Raw genomic sequence first — 20,566 nt, 5'->3', positions numbered from 1 at the left:
ACATACCCAAGCAACAAAACTATGATTTCAGCCTGTGATGTACTTTTCCAAAGTACATTTTAAAAAGAAAAGTATTAAACACATTCCTAGATAAACAAGGACAACCTTATATTTTACACAATTGTGTAATATACACAATCTTTTTCATGTTAGACTCCTTCAACAAAAGCATTTTATAAATCTGACAGTGCCACTCATGCAAAGGTATTTCAGTTCTCTAAGGCACACTGGTATTTTATGTCATGGAACACTACAAAAACAATCCAGCACTTGCTGAACAGCAAATATTAACATGAGTGTGAATGATGGAATATGACGCTTCAATGATAGTTTCATAATTCCTAGGAAAAAAATTAAAATCTTAGAAGATAAATATTTATCATTATTTACAAAAGTGCATCTGTTCGAACATAGAGTTACAATTGCTTGTTACATAAATAATAATCACCCTTCTAATATATATATATATTTTATATTGAGAAAAATATAGATGCCCTGAAGGAATACATATCAAATTACAGAACTTCTGCTATTACATGACAAACGGTAGCAGTGAAGGGTTTACTTTGTCAAAGAACTTGCACTATTACTTCCATACTCAACTGAAAAATATCAAGCACTTTCAAAGTATAGAAAGACTGACAAAAATGCTATACTGAATGTAACTCATGGATAGGTTCTACTTCTCACACCATTTATTTTCAAACCTTTTATTTGTAAGAAGTGTACCAATGTTGTTATAGTTGTACATCAATCCTTATAAATTGCTAATAGCCTCAATATTTTCAAAATGCCATAACACATTTAAGAAACAAAAATGGTGCTTGATACAAGGACAAAAAAGAGTGCTCATAAAAGAATACAAAAAAATATTCTGAGACCAGTATATTTGTAGAATATCATGATTTCACACTGATATAGCTCTTGGTCAGGATCTGGTTATGATCTCTGACATGAACCCTCGCTTCCAAAGTTTACAACATGGCTCTCATAATTCACTCTGGGTGCAAGCTGATAACAGGATAGTGACTGGAATGGATTTTTGTTGGGGGGGGGGGGAAGGTCTTCAAAAAATCTCAAAGCAAATGATTCATCAGTTTCAAGTTTGCAAACAGCTTCACAGTCTATATTCTCCTGTTATTCAGAAATTACTTTAACAAAGATAACACATTCAATTTGACTACAACAGTGGTCAAATTCCTGTTATTTAAAGAAAAACATAAACTGAGGCTTTTAAGTATTAGAATTAAGTACTTCAGTCATAAGCACACGGACATAGAGCACACTGCAGGGTGGATAGCTTTACCCAACAGTAAGTACTGTCTCCCTTGAAAGACTAGTCCCATTAGACACAGAACTCATCAACTAAGTTCAATTTGCATGACATCCTCATGGAATAGCTTCCTCAGAATTATTACAGTATGATAAAAATACTCAGTCTTCACAAAACAGGTAAAGTATAAACTTACATGACAGTAAAAGCTCAAGGCTTCAAGTTAAGTAATACATAGCGCTTTTCTTAATTAACATTAAGTACTAACGATGGAAACTTAACTGACAACCTGCAATGGTTCTGAAAGGTCCATTAGAGCTTATGTCATATCCATCAACCATTCACTCGCATTTAAGAAGTATCATTAAAAATGACATTCAAGTTAAAATTCATATTTAAACATTAGCATTGTGACACAGATCAAAAGGTAAAGCATATTCAGGTACGGCTGCACATTTAGAGGCTTGGGAATACAGTTTCAGCACAAGCACCCTTCCTAATAATGGAGGGAAAAATTCAAGTCGCTAACCCTACTGAAAACTAAATCAACACAAAATGACTTCTGAAGAGACAAAACATAGAATAAATATAGTTAAACACAAAAAATGTTAGTAAGGATAGGAATGCTGAAGAAAAGGCACTTAAAATCTAAAATCACAAGTTTATATTTAGAAAATATTTATCTTCCTGTTTGTGCTAGCCTTGTAGCATTACTTGCAAATAGATTTGACCCCCGATTACATGGGGGTCAAATATGACAATGATTTTCAAATATATGAGGATAAAAAAATTGTAATAAACCGTTAACACTTAATTCTGCTAAGTCAAATAAGAAGCAGATTTATATATTTCAAGTTTCAACTATAGGTGGTAACAGTAATTAGCAACATCCTAAAGAAAAGAGTCTTAGCTACTGCAATTGTTTCAAGTGATAAATGTTGCAGTGTCTTTTTTTTTTTTTTTTTAACTGTACGAGGGTAGAATAGTAGACACGAGTTATACAGTGATTTATGATGATGATGATTTTTTTTTTCCACATTTTGAATCACAAGCATCTAATTTCTCAAAAAAAGTATAGAAAGTATACTATACCTGCAGAAAAAGTTAAAGGATTCTGCATTATGCCCTTTAATAGTTACGACAACGTTCCTGAAAAGAAGAAATACAGATACTTAGAAGTTCCAATAATTTTTCATAAACTAAAAAAAAAAAAAAAAAAGACAATGGCAATAGTTTTCTGAAATCATATTTCAGAATGGATCCTCATGCAAAACACCACCGGAGTTTTAAACCAAGTGTTTCTCTAGATCACACATACCCTTATATGCACTCTCCTTATTTCAACACCGGGCACAACCAACTTGGGCTTCTTGTAATTGAAAACCCCCATTAAAGCCAGAAAAGAGGACATGTCAAGAATTCCAATGTGACAATACATTCTTAAGAATCAGAGACAATGTAGGGTTAAGCAACTATTTTCCTTCAAACATCTCACTGCATGGATCCCATGTAACTGACTCACAAGCTGAATCTTCCACGGATGCTACAATGAAGACATCAGCTTTCATTTGTGGAGCAAACATTACACTGCCAGCTCTCCTGAATTTGACGTTGGTACTTATCACAAAATTTGATGCAAAAATTCTGACATAATATAGCATTACATCAAGTGGCCACACAGGATCTTAAGAGTTGGCTATTTCTTCCCAGTGCAGTCAGTGTGGTGCTTAAGCTTTGGCCAAGTGTGACTCAACAGTCAAGCGAGAAAGACATAGTATAATATAATGACAATATAAAATTGTGTTATTGTCCACTTAGATTTTCTTTATTATAAAATGGTCTATGGCTTTTGGAATGCTGCATAATAGTTTGGTTTGGCTGAACACCACTAAGACATTGAAAGTCACACAGAGTATAGAACTCTTGTTCTCCTGATGCAGCTGGAGACTTTGGGAGGGTAACAGACAAGTCCATTGACCGACACAGATGGAACTCCCAACTACTTGGGGGTTTACTTGGATCTAGGCTTTCATACCAGTGCATATCTATAACATTTCCCATGAACAGAGCCAGCTGTGTGGATGTGGAGTTTGCTTACTTTCCTGGCCAATTTAACAGCTGGTAGGATCTTACATAAAGAACGTTCCAGCCATCCACTCAAGAGCCCCCTTCTGAGCACATGAAGTACCGAAAGACTGTTTTTGGGTAAATACAAAAATAATTATGACAAATTCTGACACAACTGCCAAACACAAAGATAAGTCTTGAATATGTTTCTTTACTATCATGCAATTGACTCTAAAAAAGCAACGTTCTAGGAAGGAGATGGTTCTGTGGGCAGCGGTGAAGTGTAAAAGAGGCAAAACAAATTCCATTTCCAACAAGTTAAATAACAAAGCATAGAAGAAAATTGAGCGCGGCTGCTGGGAGGAGACCTCTCACACAGCAAACAGGTAAGGCTCTTTGGTACCTGTATCTTCTGCGCTGAGCCATATTGTAATAAGAAGCTCCTGTATGTCAAACAGCACCTCCTGGCACAGGTTTGCCGATGCGTATCAGCACATCACAGGCTGCCTCAAAGAGCCTCTGTCCGTGGTACTTAAGCAGTCAAGCTCTAATCTGTCAGACCCAGTATACAAACATATGGCGGCCCATCTAAATGTGGTTTCACATCGTGGTAACACATAGACAACTCCCTCTTAACCTACAATAATGGAATAGACCACACTGATGTCATTTTGGAATGGCAAAACACTTCTAGGAACCAGCATGGATTTTCAACTCGTCACCCACAGTGTACAAACAATACCCTTCTTTAAGGCCATATTGCTCAACAAGATCTTTTTACAGAACCAAAGCCAGAAGTTTTTCTTCCACTTTCGGATTTCCAACACTTGAAAACATACTGAAGTAATTACAGCAATGCATATTCTTGTAAAAAACAATGTAAGAAATTATGTTCAAATGAAAGTTCTCAAAATTATTATTCTGAAGTCCTGTTTTTATAGGTTTTCATGGTCCCTCCCAGTTGTAGAGAGCGTTAAATCATTTAAGAGGGTGCCCCAGTTATGATTACTAAATCCTCTTGGAATTACAGCAAGCAAACCAGACTTCAGGCTACAGATCAATAATTCTTAGAATACCATGTGGAAATACAAGCTCACATCTTCCTCCAAGCATTCACAAACCCTAACATTAGGACAGAAAATCAGACCATACAAATCCAAATATTTTGTACAGGCATCTCTGATTTCAATTCAACCCTAACTGCAGTAAGATAATGGTCTTGATCTAGAAAATCCAGTGCTTTATTTGACAGCCTAGTACCTCGATCAGCTACTGTCAATAAAAAAAGTGTAATTTCTCAAATCAACTTTTCATCTTCTAGACATTCCTGAGTATTTTTTTATTGTTTTTAGACCAAAGAACCTTTCACTGCCCTTTAGTTTTGCAGATATTTAATCAAGTAACCTTTTTTTTTTTTGAAAAACAGAACAGCTCAAGATTTTGAAGTCAGGGCAAGATTCTTCTTATCATCCTTTCAAATTTTCCTAACCATTGTTATACATATGACTATATTAAAGCATGTTTTCTTTGAATACAAACACCATTTACAAAGCAAACCATGTAATTTAGTGTAAAATGCAGACAGGACAGTCACACAATTTTCAGGTTTATCAACAGTGATACTGTCTTTCTGATCACTGCCTAGTGCTAGTCTTTGAACCAGTCCCACCACAACTTTACTACAAGTATAATGATTCATGTTGCTTTCTCACTGACAGCTTCTGACATCTTTCAGCCAGGTTGTAACATGATTAAAAGATACTTAATACCTACATACATTTGATGCACGTCCTAAACATAAACTGCAGTCTTATCCAAAAGTTCTGAAATTTTGAATCAATGTACAGTACAGAAATTGAAGGATATAACAGCTATACACCAACTATACTTCCTTCAGTGGTTTGCTTTTTTTTTTTTAACTATAAATCTGACTTGGCATGACTAATTCCCATAAAAAACATGTTCAAGTAAACCAAGACAACATTAGAAAAAAAATTAAGCTTTGTACCTGTTTTACACTCTCAACATCCAGAAGAGATTTTAGGTTGGACACCACTAATAATTCAGGATGCCTTGTTGTTTTTATTGAATACTGAGGAGGCAAACATTCTTACAGTATTCCTTGGTTATATTTGAGTCCAATACTGGTTCTTTCCAAATACAGAAGATTATATGGATTATTTCTATTATCACCAATTTTTCTCCATCTGAAATCCTATCCCAATTATAAAACTTTTTAAAGTCTATATAATCTTAAAATCTGTTTTGCTCTGTTTGTAACTCTACCACAGGGAATAAATAAAAACCATCCAAGTAGCATTACTCCAGAAATCAAAATAGTTCTCTTGAAATCTGCTGCTGAATACTCAGAAATGAAATCTATTACAAGCATTTTAAGTGAAGTGGAATTGAAGTTGGACAGAATTAAAAAGTAAAATTTATCTTAATGCCACAAAATAAGCTCTAGCATGCCTATACTACTTATGTTACCACAGAATTAAAGGATAAATGAATTTTCAACCAGAAGAAGTAAAAATATCAAATAAACCGGAAAAAACCTACACTGTAAATTGGTCTTTAACAACCAAAGGAAGCAGAGCATATACATGTAATAATTTAAAAGTAATTTTCACAGAAAGATACCCACAGGTCTTTTGCATGAAAATGGTGTCCTGATAGACAGACTGAATCTGAGTATCAGGTGAACCCAATTAACCTAATTTGATGCTTGTCCATACTAAGACATTTATTTTAGATGTTACGCAAAATCTTTTAGGATACTACACAGAAAATGATAAATAGGCTGTAAAGGTTATGACATTAATTTTACTGTCATTCTCATGCTTTAAGCAGGCATCAAAACTAAAAATCTCATCCTCTGGGAAGGAAGAACTATCTGAAAGTAATTATAGTACTTATTATCATAACAGTATTAAACTAAACCACTATGACCCTAACTGAATTTATTTTTGGTACCATTTGTTAATAGAACAAAGCTTCTCAATGACAACTGCACCTTCTAATGCAATGAACATTAGTTCGGGTACTGGAAGAAAGCATTAAATCAAACCCTGTAATTTCATATTAAGCTTAATTATGAATTTTAATTTAAAACCCAGCATGTAAAGAAGTGTCAGTTAAATATTATTATGTGATTTTATTTCAGAAGGAAAACATTCAGCTAAAAAGAGAAATTAAATCCTTAGTATAGTTTAGAAGAGACGTTCTCCTAACAGAAGCCCATGAATCGTTCATTTATATTTCAAAAGCAATTTTATTCACTTCATTTTTCCACACCTGTTCTTTCACATACTGTGCCATCTCGTAAATGACAGTGCCATGCAACCATTATTTTCCAAAATTTAGAAACTTTTCAACTGAAACAAAGTTCCCCAAAAAGCATGAATGAATCACACCAGCATAAGTTCCAGGAAAGTTAGCAAAATTCATTGGTATTTAAAGGCCGAGTTAGACTTAGAATGAAAGATTAAAACACTGAAGCTACACAAAAATACTAAGGAAGGTAAAAGTGACAGATATAAAGATTGACTAGTATAACACAAAAAAGCATTTGTTCAAGCAAGTGTATTTGCCAAAAGCCTGCAGTGCTTGGCTACTTTATAAAATCAAGCACAAGGCATAAAGCCAATTTGTTTTAAAAATTAAAAAAAAAACAAACTCAAAACCCTAAACCCCAATAACCAAGCAACAGCTGATTTGCCTTTCTGAAAGCCTGCAAAAATATTCTACATTTCACTATCTAAATCTTCAGTTGCAGAAGTCTGATTTTTTTTGAATTTTTTATTTTAAATCATATTTTCACATTAGGATTTCATCCTACATCAGTAGATCCTCATCTTCCTCTTCTATATCCAAAGAGATATCCATGTAGCCACAAACAACAGCTTTCTTACAAGAGAAATTAGAACACCGCTTATGCTTCCACACTTAGGTAATTAATCCGGGACAAATGTATGTTCACGGCAGAATTCTTTTGGCTGAGCCCATTAGGTGACTTCAGCAGACAGCTAAAAAGAAACAGAAGCCTCATTGCAACTGGTCACTCTTCCCAGCACAAACCTAGCAGAAACAAAAACCCAGGCTATTTTTAAATTTTCGGTCATCCTATGAGATGGACTGGTCCAAGCACATTTCCTGAACTTCAAGCCTTACATGCACTGAATGCCACGTGGCAGTCCTGGACAAAAATTCTTCCCTTCATACTCTGTTAGGTGATGTATAGAATGGTTGGCTGGCATGCCTACACTATGCCCATCTGTCAGAGTGGAACTGTGCCTACACGACAGGTTCTATGCTACTTTCAGTAACATGTTGCTGATAATAAAAGCTTATTTATGAAACAACATAGGGCAACTTCAATGTTCAGCTTAAAATAAAAAGCAAATGAAAAGTAATTGCTTTTCTTGAGATAAATCTTTTGAAACCAACTTCTAAGGTTTTTCAATTGCATGAATAAAGACTAGCACATACACTGCAAGAAATAAGATGTTCCACACATTTTCTACTACTGCAGACAGGCAAACATACAGTCTCCATAATTCTTACTTTACAACTATAACTATCTTCAAAAAAGCAAACTCAAGGACCTGAGAAAAAAATTGATAAAAGCTAAATTTCTCAAAAGGATGCCAGGGAGAAGGCTGAAGAATGAGCAATATCAATTCTTGATTTTATGAAATGTATGTGTATTAAATAAATTGTAGTTGAACTGTTTTTACAACTCTAAATAACCCCAACTATCTTCCACTTGAGAAAACAACTCCATTCTGAAAAACTTGAAAAGAGCAAGGAACAGCACAGCTACTATTATGCCTAATATTAAACAATTCATAGAACGCCAAAACCACCACCTTTTTCCAAATTTCCAATTTAAAATGACAGATTATAATTTTATGTTTTCCTTAGTAAATACCTTCTCAGTAGTACTGCTTTGAAGGCTGCGAACTGAAGCCCTGTATAAGTTCCACATCTGTATTGGACACCTTTAACATTATTCTTATTACATGGTCAAAGCTTCCGATTTTAAACTAGTCTTGGATCTTACTGTGTGAAAGTAACTGTGAAATGATGAATCAGTACAAATTGCTACATTTTGGGTTTGTTCAGCCTTGAGAAAAGGAGGCTTAGAGGGGATCTCATCACCATGTATCAGTACTTAAGGGGTAGCTCCAAAGAAGATGAAGACTCCTTTTTTAGACAGAGTCACATGGAGAGGACAAGGGGGAATGGACACAAGTTGCTCTTGGGGAGATTCTGATTGGACACAAGAGGAAAATTTTTCACAATGAGGACAGTCAACCATTGGAATAATCTCCCCAGGGAAGTGGTTGACTTGGCCACATTGGACAGCTTCAAGAGTCGTCTGGACAGGGTGCTGGGCCATCTTGTCTAGACTGCGCTCTTCCTAGAAAGGTTGGACTAGATGATCCCTGAGGTCCCTTCCAACCTGGGATTCTGTGATTTTGTTCTTGATTCTGAGGGCACCCAGAAACAATAGTTCTGGAAAACACAAACTGCTAATTCCATTTTTATAAGATACTACATGAAATCTATGCCGTCGATAATTCTTACAATTGAAATTGAAACTAATTTAGAAAATAAACAGAAACAGAAACATCTAGCACTCATACTTGGCAATGACTACTCTAGAACTTAAAGATTCAAACTGTGCAATTCCTTCTACTCCTGTTATTTCTATCCCCACCCACCCTCCCTCCCCAGTTATCCTAGTTGTAAACTAAGCACTAATTTATGGCTTGGGTCCAAACTGCTAAGAAATTTTGCCAGGATTCTTAAAAATGCAGTTTCATAAGACAGATCTATAAATCTTACAATTCTGCTAGCAATTTTATACAGTTGTAGAATAGTTTGGGTTAGAAGGGACATTTAAAGCTCATCTAGTCCAGCCTCCTTGCAGTGAGCAGGGACATCTTCAACTAGATTGCTCAGAGCCCCTTCAAACCTGGCCCTGAATGTTTCCACACTTGGGGCATCTACCACCTCTCTGGGCAACCTGTGCCAGTGTCACCACCCTCGTTGTGAAAAATTTGTTCCTCATATCTAGTCTAAATCTACCCTCTTCTGGTTGAAAAGCCATTACCCCTTGTCCTGTCATAACAGGCCCTACTAAAAAGTTTGTCCCCATCTTTCTTACAAGCCCCCTTTAATGACCCCTTTAAGCCCCAATAAGGTCTCCCCAGAGCCTTCTCTTCTGCAGGCTGAACAACCCCCAACTCACCCAGGCTTTCCTCATAGGAGAGGTGCTCCAGCCCTCTGATGATTTTTGTGGCCCTCCTCTGGACCCACTCCAACAGGTCCATGTCCTTCTTGTGCTGAGGGCTGCAGAGCTGGACGCAGCACTCCAGGTAGGCTCTCACTACAGCGGAGTAGGGGGGCAGAATCACCTCCCTCGACCTGCTGGCCACGCTTCCTTTGATGCAGCCCAGGATACAGCTGGCTTTCTGGGCTGCAAGCGCACACTGCCAGCTCATGTCCAGCTTTTAATCCACCAGTACTCCCAAATCCTTCTTGGCAGGGCTGCTCTCAATCCCTTAATTCCCTAGTCTGTACTGATATTGGGGGTTGCCCTGACTCAGATGCAGGACCTTGCACTTGGCCTTGTTGAACTTCATGAGGTCCACATGGGCCCACTTCTTGAGCTTGTTCAGGTCAGTATGTAATGCCATATGTAGTGGAATTGGAGTACACCATTATGGTTTTCAACTTTCAATGCCTGATTAAATTGTGAAATTTTTTACTTTTCTGTAGTTCATAATTAATGACTGTTTTTGTCTAATAATGACAGAATATATAATTTATCTCTCACTTCCTACCTGCTGCAGTACATTAGCTTTCTTTTCAGCTAAACGATATCACAAATGCTGAAGAGTAATTTCATTGCAGTTATAATAAAACTTACATAGCTTTAGACAAACATCTGCTATTGTGTACACAGGTACTCACATAATCATACAGGTTGGCAGGGTCTGTGGTAGGTCATCTCATCCAACTTAAGTGCTTAAAGCAGGGTCAACACTGGGCTCAGGGCTTTGTCCAGATGAGTCTTGAAAACCTCCAACCTCAACAAATGCTTTTCAGAGATGAAAATATATTTACCACTGGACAAGAAAGGATTGCCTGAAATTCACAGTAACAGTAGGTCTATGGACATAGGACAGATTGTTCCAGCAATGCCTGCTGCAATGCTCTTACCACAATTCAGAATTAGCCAGAAAGGTACTAAAAAAAACCCCCTTCCTATATTTCATGCGATGCCGAAGGATTACAGAGAAGTGGAGTGAGTGGCACAAAGATATTTTATAATAAACTGCTATATACACTTTTTATTTACTTGCTCTTACCCTACAGGCAAAAGGTTATTTCAAGGATTAGAATGAGGTTAACGTATGACAAAGGTACCAACCAAAATAATTAAAGATAACTAATGGAAAGACTAAAAAACATTACTTGTATATTAGCTGCTTTTTCCATCTTCCTCAACTTTGACATTTAATGAATAAGCTATTACTGGTAGCGTAAGAACAATTTTCTGGTGAAAATAAAGTTTTAGGATCCTTTTAATTATCAGTTTTAGACTATGGAAATAACCATCCAGAACTGCAATGCTGAAAGGAGAGCAAGTGTTCTGCTTTCTTAATTTAGTTTTCCTAACATATTTTAGAGATATTTGATACCTCAGAACTTACACATAGTCAAAATATATTTGAATGTCTCAGATAACACAGCCCTAAAAATTCCATTAATAATTTAAGGATTAAGACAAGAGTAGAACACATTTACCTGCACAGTCTGACTGACTGAAGATTGAAACGTGGCACTAAAGTCTTCACAGAATCATATCTGGCCCTTAAATGACGTAAAGACTAAACAAGAAACAATCAATCCCTAATCACTTTTTCCATTTTGACTATGGTATTTTGGGTTATTTGGACACTAACATGAAACCCTCAGGGGACAAAAGGAAGATAAAACTTTCTGTGTCTTTCAGGAAGGACTTTGTACAGGGTTTTTATTATTTTAATAAAGTCTGGGCATGTTGTTAATGTTCTACCTAGAAGAAAGGTAACCAACAGCTGACAAAGAGCAAAAATCCACTCCAAACTTTGCAAAGTGAATTGCCTTTGCAATTCTGACTCAATGGAATTATTTCTGACTTTACAGCTGCAAACTTGAGCATAGTACTAAATAAGTAAAGTGAGCATCATCTACAGTTGTTTCTATAAGAACTTCATTTATGGAGCTTTTTAAAAAGTCAGCTAGAGAGTTTTCAGTCAGAAGACTACGTTCTGACATTTATAATGTTTGTGCAGCAATATCCCCCATACAAAGAATACACTGCACTTTAAAAGTAACTTCGATGTGTCTTATTTGCAGTCTGAAGCAAAACAAGCATTCAAGAACTGAAAAAAAAAAAAAAACCCAGCCCCAAAACAAAAAAAAATCCCTTACTATTACATAGCATAGAAGACAAAGTGAGAAGGCAAACTATAACTGTGTGTATCAGATTAAGCAATAAGTGAGCTAGGCCAAGATGGTATGGATTTCCAGGATGTTAAAATTCAAATTTCCTATCAACTAATGTCTTTTAAGAGAAAGACCCCTACCAAAAGGGCTCACCTAAGGCAGAAGCTAAAGAAACAAAGAAAAGAAAAAGGGTATTAATGACAAAAAAACAAAACCCAAAACAAAAAGTAACACTGTCCAATGCCCAAGACCAATCAATGCATACTAGATTCTGACGCCTAATTTCTCTCAACCAAAAAAAGCTCTTAAGATTTATACATTGAAATATTTAGTTTCTTATGTTGAAGGAAAAGACCTATTTTCTTCAGCTGAACTCAGAAATAAACTCTGAATTCTAGAGAAGAAAGAAGAATTCACTTGAGAATGTGTAACTGTTGTGATGCACAGCTGGTCCTTGCAGTTTGCTATGCACTGAAAAATATACCAGATAATTAATCAGATGGTGTACTAAGAAGTGTTTTGACTGATTTTGTGCTACACTGATTCTACCCCCAAACTTTGGCTCTAACATTGCTAACCTAGACTGTACTTCAGGGCTAAGGACCTTGGTGGGTTGGTTTTTTTTTTTGGATAGCTGATTGCTCACTACCCTTTAAGAACACACATACTTTTAAACCCAGCAATGTAAATGTAATAGTTAGATTTTCTTAATGACGTTGAACATTAAATACATTGCCCAACTATGAATTATATCCTGTTTCCCAAACGTGATCCTTCTCACCAGAAAAAAATATGTACTTAACAAATCAGACTTAAAAAAAACAATAAAAATCTAATGACTGGCGTAAGCAACCTAAATCCTAGATATGACTTTCACCTTTACTGACGCCTAAGCATACAATAGTGTTCTACATCAAAGAAACATCAAATATTAAGTATACAAATTAGAACATAACCTCACTGAAACACGCACAAAACTCAAGAGTTCCAGATTTAGTGCAAAAATTAAAAGGTCACATTTGATGTAAGTTCTGTGACAGTGAGCACCTTAAGTGTTAAAGAAAATTACTGCATAAATTTCATACTTGTAGATAAAAAGAATTCCCAACACACAACCAGGGTAGTCAAAATTATCTTGCAAAATTTAGGGCAGTTCAACTTTCACAGCTAAACAAGTGGACTACAGCTGGAGAACCCTTATGAAAACTGCAGCAAGAGAATAAATCGCCCAGCTGTGTGCTGAGCATATGCAGAGGATGCAGCATCCTCCCTCCCTGCTGCTGCTGTGCCCAAACTATTTCATACATACCCCAGCAGAGAAGTTCAGCTGTTTGCCTGCATTCTTTGCTCAAACAGTCACATATCTCATCTTCTGGGAAAGGACTGTCACCACTTTGATGGATTCTCCTGCACAGAATGCCCCACTTCCCTGGCTGGGAGCTCCCGAAGGTCTGACCCAACTGACAGAAAAACTGCTGGGCCAAAGTAGCTGATACATCATCTATTTTAAGAACAATCAGAAAGTGAGAGATACATTCTAGTCAACCTTAACCTTATATAAACACATTTCTTAAAACAGATCGTAAAATTTAGATATAGAAAAATTTTCCACAGGTTTATCTGGATTTGGTGGCATGGCTTGATTGATTAGCATCCAGAAGCAACATAAAATAGCGGCTGTTGTTCAAACTGGTAAGCCATTTGCCATGCAGTATACAGGACATTTGCAAGACAAAGTGTATATCCATATTCCACTACTTACTTAAATGATATCTTTTTTGCAGGATTTATTACTGTCTGTCATCACAGTATTACTGATGAAACATACCTTATTACAAAAACAATCACACAGATAAACATACAAAAAGGAATAAATCAAAGTCTAACCTGTCCTAGTTCACTGCCTTCACTCACTTATCTTTTATTGTTTTTACTGTGCAAATAGTCCTTGCCAATATAATTTTCATTTTTGTATCCACAACCCTGTTTGTTGTCTGAAAAATGTTAACGGCATAGAGCTTCAAAGACCATTGGACATACTTAATGAAGTGTCCTCAAAACATGTTCATAGAGAAAAATGTGAAATAAACATGTCAAAATTATTCCTGGCCACTGTCCAGCAACCAGCTGTGGTGCACAGACTATGCTAACCCTGGGAACATTCTTCTTCCTCTATCAGCCTCCAGCTTTGCCTTCTGTTCCTAAGGATATTTGTATTCCTAATTCATTCAGTTAAATCTCAAACTAAGCAAGACCAAACTGAATTAGTACTTCAAGAGAAAAACAATTAAGCATGACCAAGCTTTTAAAGCAACTGGGCTTTTGTGGTTTGATACACAGCACCTTTTCATTATTTTCCCATAAAAATCATGCTGTCGGACACCTATACTGCTTGAGTCATGTCAAGTCTTCAAATAGTAACACTAAAGTTCTTCTCACTTAGGGTCATTAAATAACCAAGCATCTATCTTTTGATTAGTGGCACTAATTCCTATGTTATGGCCAAATTCAAACTTTGGTAGTCATATTCAGTGTCTCCAAATTTCAGTAGAGTTTTAACTATTTGAGACACTGCTCAAGCATACACAGAGAGAGTTAGGCAAGGCAAAGATCACCTGGAGTTGCAGCTAGCAAGGGATGGGAAAGGTGACAAGACTTCTGCAAGTACACTGACAAAAGAAAAGGAAAATGTGGGCCTAATGCTCAGTGGAAAAGGGGACCAGGTGACAGAATGCATGGAAAAGGCTGAGGTACAAACATCACGTTACCAACAGTAGATGAAGATGAGGTTCAGTAAGAGAATACAACTGGACATGTACAAATCCATAGGTTCAAAAGGATGTATCCAGAAGTACTGAGGGAGCTGGTCAGTGTCACTGCAAGGATGCACTCTATCGTCTTTTATAAGTCATGGCGTCAAGGGAGATTCCCAAAGACTGGAAAATGGCACACAGCACACCCATCTTCAAGACAGGCAAGAAAAGAGGATCCAGGCCAGTCAGCCTAATATCAGTCCACAGAAAGGTTATGGAATAAAACCTCCTTGAAGCCATTTTCAACCACGTGAGGGACAGGGAGGAGGCTGGGAACAGCCAGCAGACATGTATTGAAGGTAAAATCATACCCTACTAACCTAACTACCTCTGTGATGAGATGAATAGCCCTGTGGATCAAGTGATGGGCAGCTGGTGTTGTTCATCTTTACTTTATGAAGGTCTTTGACATGGTCTCCCACAGTATCCTTCACAGCCAAATTGGTGAGATATGTATTGGAAAGTGGATGATAAGGTGCATGGAAAACCAGCTAGACTGTCAGGCTAAAGGGTGGTGGTGACCAGTGGTATAAAGTTCAACTGGCAACCAGTTAAGAGCAGTATGCCTTTGGGATCGATCTTGGGGCCAACCCTAACATCTTTATTAAGTACCTGGATAATGCAACAGAGTGCACTCCTACCATGTGTGCAACTGATACAAAATTGGGAGCTGGAGGGCAGGGCCGTTATTGTGAAGGACCTAGGCAGGTCAGAAGAAAGAGCTATCAGGAACCTGTGAAATTCAACAAGGGTGAAGGCAAATGTAAATGCCTTGTCATGGAGTAACCCCATGCAGCAGTACAAGGTAGGGGCTGACTTGCCCATTCTGATCAGCATTAATTATGCAATTCTTTGAATCTCCAACTGATGGCATACTACTATCTGCCTTTTTTTATAATTTCTAAATTTGGGCACATTAGTTCCCCTTCCCCTCCAGCTGTCTCAAATTTCTCCACCGTTCCATGATTTGTTAAAACTCAAAATTAATAATTCATATAGCTTCTAAGCTATTTTTTTAAAGTATCTGTAGGTGTCAGTGCAGCAGATTTAAAAACATTTAACATTAATAGTTGCTGGTACAGTGATAATACGTTCTTTCCATCCCTAATGATGGAGGAGGTGAGATGTAAAAGCATAATCCAGCCTCTTTCTGAATACAGAACATAATATTTATTGAATATTTATGCCTTTTTCTGCAGAGCAGAAATTTATCATCTTTGCCAGATATTGGACTTCTATCATTACTAAGCTTTTATATCCTTCAAGAACACCCTCTATATTTAAAGAACTCTATTGTACTCTGCTGCCCACAGATTTTTATTAATATCTTTACCTCCTTAACCAACTGTCTTGAGCCATGTAATGCTCCCCATTCTTCCAAATGTATTGCTAACTTCACTCCCCTTCTTATCTTGTTTTAACCAAACAGATCATGTTTCCGAAGAGAATTGCTCTGGGAGTATGTAAATGAGCACGCAATCGTCAAACTAGTCAGATTCTTGTGCTCAAGTATTCCCTGCTTTTTGAAGTTTACTCGTTTTAAAGTAGGAGATGTGCACGCAGAACTTGTTCTTGGCTCCTAACATGCAAAGTTAGGTCACAGTTCCTAAAACATCTGCACTCTTTATTCTACATGCATCAGAAAGAAAAGCTGTACAGAATTAACCAGAATAATGTGGCTTTTATCTGTCTGGAAACTGTCATATATAGATACATATATATGCATGAGTAAGCACTTTAGAAGTTTCAGAAATTGATCAGTGGCCACTTGATTTACGAGCACAAACTCCCCGTACATGCAAACAGCTGAATTCTCCTAATTTTCCTTTATACAATACAGAAGGAGTTTTAAGGAAGTATTCACTTTTCTGAGATCTGAATTATATTTACAAAAAGCCTCCAATACATTTTGTCAGTTAAAGCACTGGCACAGTACCACTCTACTTGCCTTCTGAATTGTGAGAACTGTTAAAAGTAGGCAACAGAATGTTCAATATACAAGACCACAGAAGAGTCTATAAGGTTTTGTTGTGACATTTTAGTTCTCACAGAGGTTGTCCAGTAAACTCTCATTCAAAATGTTTTAACATCCAAGTTATTTGAGCCCACTATCATTTTCATTACAAAGTTGTGATTTGTTTTGGGGGGTTTTTTGTTTGTGGTTTGTTTGGGTTTTTTTAATTTATCATTTTGCTTTATCTCAAAAAATTAGCACTAAGTAGCAGAAATATACAAGTCTGGAGAAAGAACATGATATCCTGTAAAGGTTTAGATAAGAGTTTTAGCATGGAAAGAACATTAGTGAATGTATTTCTGTAAAAATAAAAATCAACGCTTCCCCTGCAGCAAAGCAGAAAACCCCGTATATTATTTCTACCACATTCACTTTCTCATTCACCTTCCACTAACAGTGCAACAACCTAAGATCCGTGTTGTAAACTTCATATTTTCTACACGCGGACTGGGCACATGCTAACAACATGCATCTTTTTCTGCATCAAACATTCATTCATCCAGCCCAACTACTTTTTTTTGAGAGCACTGGAAGGAAAGAAGGGAGAGAAAAAATAATGGTGATAACTGCCAAAGACATTTCCCACTTTTCTTGTACAGGTATTTCTGATCTGTGTAAATTCACTTACTGCATGCAGGCCTCATGATCCATAGCGCGTAAATGTCAATGATCATACTACAAGTTTCAACTGAATTAACCTTAAAAAAGAAACATGCAATGGCAATGACAAAGAGTTCCATTCAAGCCCACAGTCCTTTGATTAATTTAAAAGAAAAAAAAAAAAGTATTTCCACTGATGACCGTTATCTTCAAAAAGATGAATAGGTAACTCATTTTTTCAATATTTCAGGCTACATAAATACAAAATTTGTAAGTATTTATGAAACTGTCCACCACAATAGCTGTAACACCTGCTGTATTTAGAAGCTATGAAAATCCACAGACTGGAAACCAAATTCATTTTATACAGATGGTAGAATGAGCTTGAAGTTTCTGAAATGCAGTTTTGGATAGGATTTTGAAAAGAAGCCTGCAATAAGTAACAAATTTAGGCAATATATACACATTTAGCAGATCACATAGAAATCATAAAACGACTTTGGGCATCAGACCAGATGGCAAGAATAGAATTCTTTCTACACAGGAAAAACATATGTATTATAAAGATTAAATGTATTCCTGTTTCCTAACCCCTTTCAAATTGTAAAATATCTGTTAAAGTTCTCTATTTTAATGACTGTTCATCTAAAAACATACGATTAGAGAGCCTTAAAAATATAGACAGAACTTCAAACAATTCCATGGGGTATTTAATCTCAAACATTAAAGATGTCATGATGCTTCATTTTCTCTTGGCACAGAAAAAATGCCAGCATGTCTATCACTATACTTAATCCACTTTTCTTCATTTGCTAAATGGTAGTCTCTAAATCTGGTAAACTGGGCAGTAAAACTTAATATTAGCTAAGCCTATCAGGCATCTTTTGGTCCTATATTTATCTATGGGAGACAGAAAATGTTTTAACTAATCAGTAAGAGCTGCAAGTAAGCTATTTCCACCACTGAACTTGGATACTCTCTGTAAATGGTCAGAAATGACAGCGACCTGGGATCTAGCTTGTTACACTACAGTAAACACAAATAAACTGCAGAAAGCAAGGGTGTTTACAGGGTTTTTTCCCCCTTCAAAAATCACTGGCTATTTTATTTAGTAAAAATCCACTGAATAAGTATAAGCTGAATGCATGCTTTGTGAACTTTGAAAAGAGGTACTTTCAAAGAGAGACGAATCGTCCAGAAATAAAAAATAGAACTGCTAAATATTAGGTATAAGTGAGAAAATTATCACCCCAGTACCCCAATCTTTTATTTCCCACTCAAGAACAAAAAAAAATGCCACCTGAAATTCATTAACAAATATAAACACATGCATTAGTGTCAATTATTTCAGATAATTTTTTTTTTTCCTCCGTGGGTATGATTCAGAAACCTAAAGAGCTGGTGCAGAGGTCTGCATCAGATCACTAGGTCCAAGACGAGTCCACCAACTAACTTATTACAGTGGTTGAGATTCTCATCTAACCTGAATTTACTATTTTCAGTGAAAAGTCTTAATGCACAGTTGCTTTTGTCAGCTAAGTATTATCTAATTTTAAGCTACAGAAATCATGCCCATTTCAGTTTTTAAACGAAAGATGGCAGTTTTACCCAGGATACCTGTTTCTTCCCCTTCAAGCAGTGCTCAAACCAAGAAATTCTGAGTGGGCAGTATAACAGAAGAGAGAATTTTGTCTCAAGTAGCAACTATACAATTTGACAAACTGTTCTATTCCTCTTTTCTTCCTCATACACATTTTTGACAAATGAAGAAATTTGTTTCCATTAACATTTCAATAACATTTTCAAGTTTTTAGGCCAAACACTTTCATTTTCAGGCAACAACAGGCAGGAGAGTATTTAATTCTTCTAACATTTGGATCATAAAAACCTTATTTCCCACCAAGAATAGGAAACTGTAGATGCACTGCCTAATTTTTCAACATTCTATCCTACTATATGTTGCCAGTGTATTATAATAAGGCTTAAACATTTTCAGAGGGGAAATATGGTGATGATTTAACAGTGCCTTCTGAAGTGACAGGGGAAAGCTAAAGAATATTAAGAAAACAATAATATTGGATTTTAGGAAAAATGTCTTTACTGAAAGAGTGGTCGGGCATTGGAACAGGCTGCCCAAGAGAGGTGCTGGAGTCACCCTCCCTGGAAGTATTTGAAAGACGTGCCACTTTAGGGCATGGTTTAAGAGACATAGTGGTGTTGGGTTGATGGTTGGACTTGATGACCCTAGAGGTCTTTTCCAACCTTTATGACTCTATGAAAGAACTGGTCAGGAATCTGGAAGTCAACAGCTGCTTTAGCTGTACGAGATGGTGAATCTTAAGATCCTGAGAAAAGCAATCAAGACTAACAGCAAAATTACAGTCCTGGACTTGAGGAAACATTTCTGTTTGTTCAGAAAGCTAGTTGGTGTGACCCCACTGAAAGGGCCACCCCGAAACATAGGGAGTCCTGGAGAACTGGTTGATATTAAAGGTCAGCCTATTCAAAGTACAAGAATGGTCCAGCATTTTGACACGCAGCAGGTGTTTAAGAAGCCAACACAGATGAACAGACTACTCCTAACTGAGCTCCAAGACAAAAGAAGCACACACAAGGTAGAAGAGGAAGAAGCTAACAGGAAGGATACAGAAACCTTGCTAGAGGCACATGCACAGAATTAGCAAGCCAAACATATTTGGAATTGCAACTAGCCAAGGATGTGAAAGGCCAAGAAAGGCTTCCATAGACATACAAGAGCAAGCTGAGAGAACTGAATACTCCTACATATTCTGCACTTCCAGGGCTGTGCTCATGTTTGCGTTCCCCACAGACATACCTGAGTTCAGCTGTAGGAGGAGAAAGCTAAGGTGGGAATCCTACTGCTGTCTTCACCTACCTGAAATAGGAGTGTGTATGGAAGATGATGGCAGACTGTCCTCGGGCTGCACAAGAGAAGGACAGGAGGCTCCAGACAAGTTGCCATGTGGGAAATCAAGATATTAGAAAACAATTCACAGTGAAAGGGGTCAAACACTGGAAAAGGTTGTCCAGAGGCTGTGTAGTATCCATCCATGGAGGTGATCAGACTCAACTATACAAGACCTTGGACAACCTCACCTAACTATGAAGGCAGCCCTGTTCTGAGCTGGGCATTTGAGGGAACGACCACCAGTGGTCCTTTCCAAAATAAATCTTTCTATGATTCCGTAGTATGTACCCACGAGAGCAAATTACTTTTGGCACATCCTTTTTCAACTTACTGATTTTGCTTTCCAGCATATGTGTCTGTTAAAT

At 36.9% G+C, this 20,566-nt stretch overlaps 1 protein-coding gene across 12 annotated transcripts in view; it reads right to left on the bottom strand.

Annotated features, from left to right (window-relative positions):
- Positions 1–20,566, bottom strand: part of ZNF438 (zinc finger protein 438) — a 56,374-nt gene that overhangs the window by 18,116 nt on the left and 17,692 nt on the right. For 5 of the 12 annotated variants that reach the window (XM_075082516.1, XM_075082525.1, XM_075082521.1 and 2 more), the window contains one exon: positions 2,366–2,422. The exons of 1 other annotated variant lie outside the window; for it this stretch is intronic. In XM_075082516.1, coding sequence (XP_074938617.1) covers positions 2,366–2,393 — 28 coding nt within the window. In that variant the 5' untranslated portion in view covers positions 2,394–2,422. Of the gene's footprint in view, positions 1–2,365; positions 2,423–10,324; positions 13,125–13,154; positions 13,347–20,566 lie in introns of those variants that run through there. 6 more of the 12 variants (XM_075082519.1, XM_075082526.1, XM_075082520.1 and 3 more) reach the window with 4 other exon arrangements.

This window comes from Phalacrocorax aristotelis, chromosome 2, assembly GCF_949628215.1.
Source record: "Phalacrocorax aristotelis chromosome 2, bGulAri2.1, whole genome shotgun sequence".
NCBI lineage: Eukaryota > Metazoa > Chordata > Aves > Suliformes > Phalacrocoracidae > Phalacrocorax > Phalacrocorax aristotelis.
The sequence above is the reverse complement of the archived record's forward strand: the minus strand, read 5'-3'. Positions and strand labels throughout refer to the sequence as shown.